The sequence below is a fragment of the Ipomoea triloba genome, chromosome 8, assembly GCF_003576645.1.
Source record: "Ipomoea triloba cultivar NCNSP0323 chromosome 8, ASM357664v1".
NCBI lineage: Eukaryota > Viridiplantae > Streptophyta > Magnoliopsida > Solanales > Convolvulaceae > Ipomoea > Ipomoea triloba.
Genome location: NC_044923.1, coordinates 13,485,095 through 13,496,936, shown reverse-complemented (window position 1 = coordinate 13,496,936; position 11,842 = coordinate 13,485,095). Strand labels below are relative to the sequence as shown.

The following is an 11,842-nucleotide window of genomic DNA, read 5'->3' as shown; positions in this document are numbered from 1 at the left end:
CCCCCACTTTTTTCCCCATACTCCCTCTCTCTCCCTATTTAATCCCTACTTAACCCCCCAATTCGGCCATCACCCTCACATTTCACTCTAAATTTTCTCTCAAGCATCCTCCAAGCTCAAGTGCTCTCCTCCGTGCTCAAGTCGAGTCTTAAGTCATGAGCCCGGTTAGTTTCTTCCCCTCCTCTTTTTTTCCACGTGTTCTACCCTATCTCATTTTTTTTTTGAATTTCACTGCTTAGGCTGAGAGGCCCTTCTCCCCTCTCCCATTCTCCATTTTCACTCCTTGATGCACTTTCCCTTTAGTCTTGACATCCTCCTCCCCTCTCCCATTCTCTGGATAACAATGTGACCAAGCCCCCGGGGGGTCACGTTTTCAGTATCCACACCATATCTTTGTCTTATGGCCTTCGTTTTCACCTCCACCCTTTTTGGCTTGACCCTCCTCAATTACTATGAGATTAGCTAAGGTCAATTGGTCCCCAACTCCTAGTACATGCTACTTGCCTTCCTCTTACGGTGTAGGGAGATCAATGTTTCCCTTCAAGAAATAGCCTTTTCTAAGAAGCATTGGAAACTTGCCTTTGTCTTTATTTTGGTTGGGCCCTCCCATCCTTTTGTGTCCCCTTGGAACATCCGCATTTGCAAATACAAAACACCTCGAGCCTACCCCTCCTTGATAAATGATGTTCGTGCCTTCTGAGGGCCGAGTCTCGTACACCTCTCCTGCCCCCACTGCCATGCTTCCGTGGGGTCACGAACTCTACCGAGCCCATCGAGGTGGACTCGGACACCGAGGCCGAGGGCTCGACTGAGTTCTAGCTTGAGCTCGGCGCCGAGCCCCCTACCGAGGCTGAGTCCCCCACCTCGGTCGCGGTTGAGTCGTGCTCCGTGGTTGTCGCTGAGCCCACTCTCGGGGCTGAGCCCGAGCTCGTCGCCATGCCTAGAGGTTGTCTTCCCCTCTTTACTCTTTGTTCCCTTCATTGCAAATTTTAGATATGAGTGTTCATGCTAACCATTTGTTTGTTGATACAGTTGAATCTCGCGCCATGTCTTCCCGCTTAGAGAGGTTGTGTGATGCCAAGAAACATAGGACCGCTGGAAGGGGTGCCCACTGCCAACTCCCGTACTCACCGCGATACTACTCCTACGCCACTATTGCTCCCGACCTCTACACTCACAGCTCGGTTGCCACCCCCACCTCCCTGGGCAGCTTCCAACCGAGTTTGTGGGGACCCCGCATGGACTCGTGGGTTACTTCACAGCTTGGTTTCTTCTAGCGGGTCGATGACCTTTCGAGTTGACGAGGCTACCACCCGACTTTTTAAGGTACCCCTCTCTTCTATTCTCTCGTGTCATTATTGTTGTCAAATATCTTACCCTCCTCTATATTCAGGTCTTCCTTCACTGTGCTACCCTCCACGAGGAACATGAGGCTACCAAGATACAAGTGTTAGAGCTCTCTTGGACTTTGGAGTCGGAGAGGCAGTCCCATAGGCTTGAGCTGGAGGGGCTGAGAGGCGAGTTTACCTATGCCATCCCTACCTACAAGAGGTCCGAGGTGTTCAAGTCAGATGCCATAGCCTACGCCCGAGGACACATGCGTGCACTAGCAGAGGAGTTGCTTGCTTCGGAGTGGAGGCATAGTCGACTGAACGAGGAGGGGCTAGCCTCCTATGGCATGGGCTTGTATGAGATGTGAAACACTATTTATGACTTCCTCCGCAGAGAGGATAGTACTTTTGACCCTGAGGCAAGGGGTCTACCGACCGTGCTTCTCTCACCAAATGCCCCCATGGACGGTCCGAGTGCTTCTTTGGAGGGGGCCTTACTCGTGTTGAGCCTGTAGACTTAAGTGCATTGGACTAGCTTCTCGAGGATAACCCTGCGGGTACACTCGCCCCTGTCTCTCCCACCCTGGAAAATATTCACCTTCCCGATAGTGTAGCCAACCTAGGTGATGAGATTGTAGCCCACAATGCTTCTTCTACTACACCGGACTTGAATGCGTAGACTTAGCTCATTTTGATTATTTCCTCCTTTTTGCAATTTACATGAACTCTGCGCATGAATAGAACATTTTACCTCTTTTGTTGCTACTTGTACTTTGTGATAATACTACTCACTTTACCTAGTTGTATCTACCCGCGCGGAGGCACGCCTTCGTGGCCCTAACAGGCCTAACCCTTGCCCCTCGGCTTAGACCTTGGTCGTAGTCAAGGCTTCGGCCGAGGGCTCGTCCCAGGCCTCGGCTTCGGCTGAAGACATGGTCAAGGCCTCAGCCTTGGCTTTTTGGTTCAGCCATTACGCTTCTCCCTTGCTTTTTGGTTCCCAACTCAGAGCTTGGGTTGTACTTGGAAATCAGAGATTGGCACTATGGATTGATTCTTGTTCTTTTTCTTACTTTTTATTATAATTTTTTTTGTGTGTAGTCGTTTGGCTAACTGTACTCTCAGGCCAAAGACTCTTCCGTCGGGGTTGTTACGCGAGGTCAAACCTCGTTCCCCCTTAGGATGATAGCTCTTCGACCGAGTCATTTGACAACGGACCGTTAGGCTCTTCCGTTAGTGTTAGTACGTGAGGTTGGACCTCGTGCCCCCTTAGAGTGATATCTCTTTGACCCAAGTCGTTTGACAACAGGCCATTAGGCTCTTTTGTCGGGGTTAGTACGCGAGGTTGGACCTCGTGCCCCCTTAGGGTGATAGCTCTTCGACTCGAGTCGTTTGACAACGGGCCCTTAGGCTTTTCCATTGGGGTTAGTATGCGAGGTCGGCCCTCGTGCTCTCTTAGGGTATGATTGGAAGGGTCAGGTAAGTACCCCCTCCGCCCCCTAAAAAATGTGAAAATGAGTCATTCATGGTGTAACTTTTACTAAGTTTATTGAAATGAAGGGGACGGACCACCTTTTAACAAAATGATTACTGATAATACTTTAATAAATGCTCAACGTTCCATACCCTAGCTACCATCTTCCCCTTGGGGGTCTTGAGCTTGTAGCTGCCCGGGCGGACAACGACTTCGATAATGTAGGGGCCTTCCCATTTCGCGGCAAATTTTGCCCCGGCCTGGAGTTGGCTTGCTTCTCTCCTCCTAAGCACATAATCGCTTGTGTGGAAGTAGTGTGGTCTGGCCCTTTTGTCATGATAGGCTTTAGCTTGGCGCTAGTAGTTTTTTACTTCGATCATAGCAGCCTCTCTCTTATCATATATTAGGTGGAGGTCAGCTCGGTGGTGTTCTTCGTTGGTGTCGTGGTCGTACTCTTCCGCTCAGCGGGAGGGTATGATGACCTTCGCGGGGGCTCGAGCCTCAAAACCATATGCTAGCGAGAAAGGGGTCTCACCCGTAGCCCTCCGGGGAGTGGTGCGGTCTGCCCAAAGGATGGTGTCTAGCTCTTCCACCCATGCCCCTCCTGTCGACTCTAGCTTCTTCTTGAGGCTGTCTACTAGGGTGTAGTTGGCATTCTCGACCTGGCCATTTACTTGTGGGTAACACACGGCCACCCGGCTATGCATGATGTACCACTCTGCGAAGAACTTTTCAAACTCTTGGCCCCTTAAATTGGCGCCCGTTGTCAGTAATTAGCTGCATTGGGACACCAAAATGGCATAGGACATTTTTGTACACAATTGCTTGCACCAGGAGCTGGTAATGCATGCTAGTAGCTCGGCTTCCACCCACTTGGTGAAATAATCCACTGCTACTATTAGGTACTTCCTTTTGCCTGACCCCATAGGTAGGGCTCCAACTATGTCCACCCCCCACCGTGAAAAAGGGATGATCGAACTAATATGGGTGTAGTTGGAGGCGGGTTGACTTGGGGCGGTTTGGAACTGTTGGCATGTCTTCCAGCTTTTGGTGTAGTCAGCGTACTCCTTAACCATGTTAGGCCAGAAGTACCCCTGCAGGATGGCCCTCCAGACCATGGTGTAGGCCCCTTGGTGGGCTGAGCAAGTCCACGCGTGAATTTCTTCGATCACCGAACTCGCCTCCACCAGGTATAGGCAGCACAAGAGGGTACCGTTGTATGACCTCTTGTAAAGCGTGTCATCGAGGACCAAGTAGGTGGGGGCTCTTCTCTTCACAAACTTGGCGTCGACCTCATTGGGAGGTAGCGCCCCTGTTTTCTTGTACTCCTTGAGGTGGTCCAACTAGTAGGGGGGTCGGTCTTGTATGGGGAGGACCAGGTAGGCCTCCAAACTTGACCTCTTGATATCCTCCACTCGGGCTATTTTGGAAATATGCCCTAGGTCTCCCTAGCTAAGCTTGGATAGCATGCCCGCGTTCTGCTCCCAGGAAAATGGGCAAAATAAGTGTCGTAGGGTCACGGAGACCAAATATCGTATTGAATAGTAGTTGTCAAGCTATTACAAAGACAATGTAATGCTATAACAAGAGTATATTTGGATTTTTTGGAAATATGAGCCGGGGGGGAGGGAGGACCCAGACAAGACACCAAGAAGGAACTAAGCGTCAAGCCAGACAACTCGCTGTGTACAGACACCATAAGGTCATTGTAAACCCGACTTCTACATCCCGGGGGTGGAATATTAGGAATTTAGGACTAGAAATGGATATGAATCTCTTAACAAGACAATAACAAAGCTATTTATACTTTTAAAAAACCCCTAACCGCCCCCTAACACGGAGGAACGATTGTAGATTCGATTTGACCGCGCTTGCGCCGAGACCGGGCTCACTGCTTTGACCGACTGAGGCTTCTAGGCCGAGGGCCTTGGCCGGGGTGGCTTCTAGATTAGCCCGGTTCAAGCACGGGGCTCAACCTAGAGTTCGAAACCCGCTTGCGATCCTTGCTTCATCCTCTCGAGTCGGCTCTCTCAATATATAATATATCCATCAAAACTAAATAGAGAAAAATTACTATAGTGGATAACTAAATTGGGTAAGATCACTATAATCAAAGACTAAACTTGGGTAAAATTACTATAGTCGAGGACTAAATTGGGTATTAATAGAGGTGAAATTACCAAACCACCTTAAATGATGACTCAATTGAGTAAAACCATCTAAGTCGAGAACTTAATTAAGCACAAAAACTAATTTAGGACAAAATCGAGAAAAACCATTGTAATCAAGGACTAAATTGGGTATTAACTCATTTTACACAATATATCTACAATTAAAGCGTGTGCTCCATCTCAACTAAAATATAGTTGGATCCCACATTTATGTTTATGTATTATATATTCAACAACTACAAATAAACAAGATGCATACCTGTCTTAGTGGCAAGCCGTCCAGTCCTACAACGTCTAGGATACGGCCACTCCTTTCCACCCAATACTGGCCTAGCTAGATCTTCATCTTTGTCAGGATTGCCCAAATCATTATATACTTCATAGTCGTAGATTCTTTCATATAGCTTCCTTTCACCTTTTCCATTACCACGAATACTCATCAAGTCAGCGCTTCGAAGTCCTTTGATGCCAAGTGGTGTTTGAGATGGTAAATATGCCTATAAAAAAATAACAAAAAATAAAAAAAATACAGGAAAATTGTTAGGATCAAGGACTTACCACTTATGCCAAAAGTTATAACTAGTAGTAGTGAATGCGCAACTTTATTTCCTTATATCCCCACCCATTTTCCCTAGGTACTAGATTTGGCCCTTTAAGCCCTTTACCAACCTCTACTCAGCAATCGCCCAGACTTTTCAAACTTAGCGAACTGAAACATCTTAGTAGCAAAAGGAAGGGAAATCAACTAAGACCTAAGTTAGTACTAGAGAGCGAGAGCGGATTGGGGATTTGAAGAGAAACAAACACGAAACTTCGTTCCTCAACAAAGTTTCCGCTTCTTTTTTCACCAGATTTCATTCAATTTGTTGTGGATTGGATGATGGGAAAAGTAAACGGGTTCTAGACTTGGCCTTTACTGCCTCGAACTAGAGCTTTCAAAATGGGCCAAACATGCCGGATTGGACTCGTTTAACTTGTATTTTAGGCGGGTTGGGTTGGAGAATTTCCAACCTGGACCATTTTCAACCCAACCCGTATAACTCGTGTGGAGGTACGGGTTAGCCTGGTTACACAGGCCAACCCGTATCTCCACCCACACTCAAATTTGTTGTGTAATTGGGTATTGTATTAAAATTTTAAAATATTATTGATAACAAAACTTGAACTTTTGACCTTTCACATGATTTAACACCGTTGAAATTAACTATGCTAAGGACAGTTGTTGAAATTTTTTATATAATTATATATTTATTTAGATCATTCACAAATATTATATATACAATTTGGCAAAAACTTGTGTGAGACCGGCTCGCGTGTCTTAATTTGTGAGACGGGTCAAATCAACATAATTTGGGTCATAATTATGAGTTGGTTTTTATGACCCAAATTATGTTGACCCGATCCGTCTCACGGAATGAAAACAGTGAGACGGTCTCACGCAAGTGTGACCCATATAATTTATTTATATTACACGTATTAATTAAAACAATTAATTTTATTTTTATATAAAGATTAATATAAAGTTTATATATTATATAAATTATATAAAGTTATAAACTATATATTTTATAAACTTTATAATTTAATAATATTATAATTACAAAATAAAAACATTACATGTAAACAATATTAGTATTAATTAAATATAAAGTAAATAAATTATAATTATATATTAAAAATTAAAATCTAATTTTATATATATATATATATATATATATATATATATATATAGTGTGTGTGTGTACATACATGGTATTTGTTTAAAAAGTTTAATTTGTTTGGTTTAAAATAGTATTAGTTGCTAATTCAGAGGTTGGGTTGGGAAATTTTCAACTCGTGTAAAAGATGGACCGGTCCGTTTTTGGACGAACCCGAGACGGATTAGCCCGTATAGGTTGGACTAGCCTGTTTTGACAGCCCTATCTCTGCCCAACAAGGACTCTGTATTATTTTGTTAGAGTAGTAAAGTAAAAAGGAGTAAAATATTTTTGGAAGATTCTCATCTATCTCACCTGATTTTTGAAGATAATTCTACTTTCCGTAGGATTATCTTTGGAAGAATGTATCCATGTATTAGCAGAAAAGAAAAGGGGACCTTGACTAAAACCATGGACAACAATTTGCACCAAGTACACCTCCCTGTCAAGGAAATTGGTAATCAGAGCAGCTCCTGGGCATCCAAAATCCCGTGGCACCCTCAAATCAGCTGCATATTCAACTATGTATGGATTATTCTCTGAAGTTTTGGGAAATCCCCTTACATAAGACCACTCTGAACTCTTCCCAGACTGTGTAACTGTAAGAATCAGCAAGCGGACGGGTAAATGTAACAGTATAAAGAAATAAAGTTCTGCACTTATACATGCGTTTTATCCTAATAAGTTTAAAAAAACTGCACAGTTAAAACTGGGTAAAAGTAGGTGATTGGCCAAGTCCAGCACCTCAAACTATTGTAAGAATAAAACATAAAAAATAGGAATAAGACTCTAACCGGGATCAATCTCTTCACTGATGAGCTGAATCAAGATTCCTCTGCCAATCCCATTGATGAAAGATATCCACTGGTCTTCAATCTTGTCAACAAGCCTCTCCCTCATCTTCTTCCTTATAGTGATCACTGCCCTCACATCTATACTTGTACCAGACTGCATCAACCCCTCTAAACCTTTCTCCATCACTTTTCCAGCTGCTTCTTCCACAGTAGCCTTACTATCCCCACCCCTAACCACAGCTTGTATTATTGGCCGCCGGAGACCAGGGAATGGGGTGGCCCTTCTTCTTGCCCGGTCGTTTCTTCCGGTGCCGGAGATGGCATCCGGTCGCCGGAGGTTGAGAACATGTTGGATGTTTGAGCAGAAAGTTGTAGTTCTTGGTTGAGCTGTTAGCATATTCTTTTCTAGCTACTCAAATCCGGATGATGAATACATTAAATGATTAAATGACTATCATTTTCTATATCTATCAAGATTTGTTATGTATATATGAGAGATGAAACATGTGGATGTGGTTCGCATTTAACTATGCTGAGTTTGGCACTTTCTTTGGGCTAAAAGCATTGTAGCTTTGGTTTCAAGATAAAATGAAATTTGACTTAAAATTGACAAGTAAAAAAAAAAAAAAAATTCCGACAGTTATTTTTTGTTACTAAAATTTTGAAGATTTTTTTTTTCCCGTCTATTTGAGTTGACTTAGAAATTAAAAATATAATGGTTCATATATCTACTATACTAATAAGAGTCAAAAGAAAGTTAAGCCTATAATGGTAGAAAAAATGACGGTCAAATTATTAAATCAAATGGATGGTTCAGATTGTTTAAATTTATATTTTTCCTTGAGATTTCATAATTTACCCTTAATTATATGATTATCTGTTAAATTTTCCGTTAAATATTATCTTCTTTGTTAATATTCCGTTAACTTTTAACTTATCCATTAATTTCTATAAGAAAGATCTTAGGTTCGAACCCCATCCCAAACAAAGTTGGCATATTGTCGAACATATACTATAAATATCTTAGAGTATATTATTCAAAAGTAAGTATCCCACCTTATTACTCTTATTAAATTAAATAAATTAGTATTTACAAAAAAAAATATGTATTCATTATCAAAACAATTAAAAAGAGATATAATTTCATTAGTTATATTGTCTATATTTTCTACAATGCAAAGATTCCTTACCTTCAAATTTATTAATTAATTATAGGAAAATATTACATGGACTCCCTCTTCTTACTCCCAATTTATACCCCTCTCACAAAAACTTGATGTAGACACTTTTTCCTGGGACCCACTTGATGAAAATATCCTATCATTGGTTGCCACATCATGGAGTACAAGTGAGGGAGTAGAATTTTGGAGTCCATGTAGCAGAACTCTTAATTATATTCACTACATTGTTCATCATTGTTTTCTTTTTGCACTATCTTGTAATTAAATATCAAAGTTGTACTATAAAATAATATTATATATTTATTTACCAAGTATTATGTTAATAACATGAAAAAAAAAAAAACAGTTTGAAGCCAATCATGTTAACTACTTGGGGAGAATTTGTTGACAAAGAAGACATTCAAATAACCCAATAAATTGATTTAAAACTCTTTATTAAAAATGTCAAATGTCCTTTCAAAAAAATGTCAATGTAGGGCAAACAACATTATGACATACTTGATGCATTGAAAAGATGCTGAAACTACAACATTGCTGGTCAATCTTACGGAGAAAGTCAAAAGAAAAAGTAGTATTTATTTATACTATCATTTTTAGACTAAGTATTTAGATTAGTGTTTTTACAAAATTGCAAACATTTATTTGAGTGACCATTATAATCAATCTCTCATATATTATCTTGAATTCATAAACTTTGAATTACCGATTTAAATAAACAAATTCAACATTCAATTACATATTATGCATGAACACCTACTATATAATCTTGCATTGATATACTTTGAAATATTTATTTAAAAATAAACATTGGCGACATTATTTCATTCGCACAATGCGCGTGAAAAATTAGCATGCAAGACAAAGAGGACATATGTTAGAAATGTAGGTAACATCCCTACGGCTCCACAATATAGCACACGAGTAATATGGGAAATGTACCATAATCTCAGTAACGAAGTATATATATGAGGCTCGATCTCATGACCTTTCATTTGAGAGTCACATACCACTGGATCACAAGATTATTTATATATTGACTCTTTCTACGTCAACAGATTGAAAAAGTATTGATGAACATATACTAGAATGTAATATAGTTGGAAGCACTAAAAAAACAATATATATAAATATTGTTACTATAATTAATTTTAAGCATGATTAATAAAAGAATCATTTTGCTCTTAAGTAGAAACCGCCGGATTACGTAAATTTTGTATTCTTATTTTTCTCTCGTCATTGATTTTTATTATTGTCTTGATTACTGAACAAAAATTAAATCAAATCATCATTCACATGGGTGTGTATTATACGTTTGTAAGGCTTTGTTTTTTGAACTATTTCATTTCTGAAAACAGAAGTGCAGAATGAAAGCACTAGCAATTATGCTATAAAGAGGAACGAACCCTTTTCATACGTACAAACAATCCTAAAACTTGCCTATCAGAATAATAAAAGGATGTATAGATGCATTCTCTCCATCATCTATCCAATTCCTAGCTAAAATCCAAGAAAAGTATAACAAAATGTAACGATAAACCATGTTGCAATGCTCACTGAAATTTTAATAATGGCAGTCCAGAAAACGGCAGCAACTCACATCCAAGAAGCAACCAATACCATGTCATCCAATCATGTCTGAACAGTCCCGGTGCAAATAGCATGCACTGGTCAAACGCAACCAAAATAACCAAATATCACACGTTAATACAACTAAGAAAATAATGACAAATTGCCCGCTCAAAGTGAGGGAGCAGGGGCTCCTTGTGAGCAGTAAGCAAAGGTCTAGCCTCAGTCTTTAGTTGAATTACCATGATTTACATTCTTCCAGATGCTTTGTCGGGCTGAGGCCTTGGATGATGACGAAGACCCAGATCAGCCCAATCAGTCTACCAGTCAGTATACTAAAAATACATTATAAAAGTACATTATACTAAAATAATGTACTTTTAGTATATTAAAATATACTTTTTATTTATGATCCATACAACTGTGTGAACCATGTTCCATATAATAATGATTGGAAAATAATCCAAGCTAGAGTTTGGGCTTTTGGACTCCCTGGATTAGAGATTGGGCTCTCCAAAACAGCAGAAGTGCGGAGATAGATCTCTTGTGTGCAGAGTCAAGACAAAGACTGACTGGTAGACTGATTGGGCGACTCACATTATACCTCCTCCATGGACTCTTGCGTAGTGATTCTAGGGACTTAAGATTAATTTAGTATAAGTACAAGTTGGGAAATCTAATGTATAAAAAAAAATAGATCAAAAAAGAAAAAGAAAAACGATAAAACTGAAATAAATTTATAAATACATAAAAAATAAGACAATATAGTATGTAAATTATTACATCATCAACATATTTCATATTCCTACACTTACATAATTTATTTTTTTATTAGAAAATTATAAATTTTTATTTCAACTAAAAATTGAAATTATGAACTAAAACATACATTTATGATGAAGTAGAAATGTTGAGAAGCCAAATGTAAGTTGCATACACGTATTACATAAGGTGCAAGATTTTATACAAATTAATGGAGTGCAATGATTGAGTAACAAGCAAACAGACAACAATGAACTAAGCCATAAGCCCATAACCATAGGACAAGCAGTGACGGCTATATGTAGAGAGATAGAGTCATTATTCTATGGATCATGTTTACACAACTGTGTGAATCATAAATAAAAAATACATTATTTATATACGTCAAATACATTATTTGAGTACTGAAAAAACACATTACTTTGTATATTATCAAATAATGTACAGTCAGTATACAAATAATGTACTTTTAGTATATTAAAAATATACATTATATTCATAGAAAATACATTATTTGAGTATTGAAAGTACATTATTTTGTATACTATCAAATAATGTACATTCAATACACTAATAATATACTTTTCAGTATATTCAAAATGTACCTTGTATTTATTGAAAATATATTATTTGAATATTAAAAATATATATTATTTGAGTACTAAAAATGTACTTTATATTCGTCGTTCACACACGAAAAAATTTGCCATGTAGAGATGGGAAGCTTAAACTACGCGGCATTAGCTTATTTAGTGACTTAGGACCACGGTGAGGCATGCCAATAATTATGATCTGAAATCAACATCACCTTTTATATACACGACAATATAGTGCCTGACTTGCAAACTCTTGAAATGGCCATCACACGC

The 11,842-nt window shown here is 39.6% G+C and overlaps 1 protein-coding gene across 2 annotated transcripts in view; it reads right to left on the bottom strand.

Annotated features, from left to right (window-relative positions):
- Positions 1-7,919, bottom strand: part of LOC116027205 (lipoxygenase 6, chloroplastic) — a 15,643-nt gene extending 7,724 nt beyond the window's left edge. Inside the window, exons 1-3 of one of the 2 annotated variants that reach the window (XM_031268687.1) lie at positions 7,465-7,919; positions 6,986-7,269; positions 5,233-5,470 (exon numbers count right to left, since the gene is read on the bottom strand). In XM_031268687.1, coding sequence (XP_031124547.1) covers positions 5,233-5,470; positions 6,986-7,269; positions 7,465-7,861 — 919 coding nt within the window. In that variant the 5' untranslated portion in view covers positions 7,862-7,919. The remainder of the gene's footprint in view (positions 1-5,232; positions 5,471-6,985; positions 7,270-7,464) is intronic. The other variant, XM_031268686.1, reaches the window with a different exon arrangement.
- Positions 7,920-11,842: the final 3,923 nt, after the last annotated feature.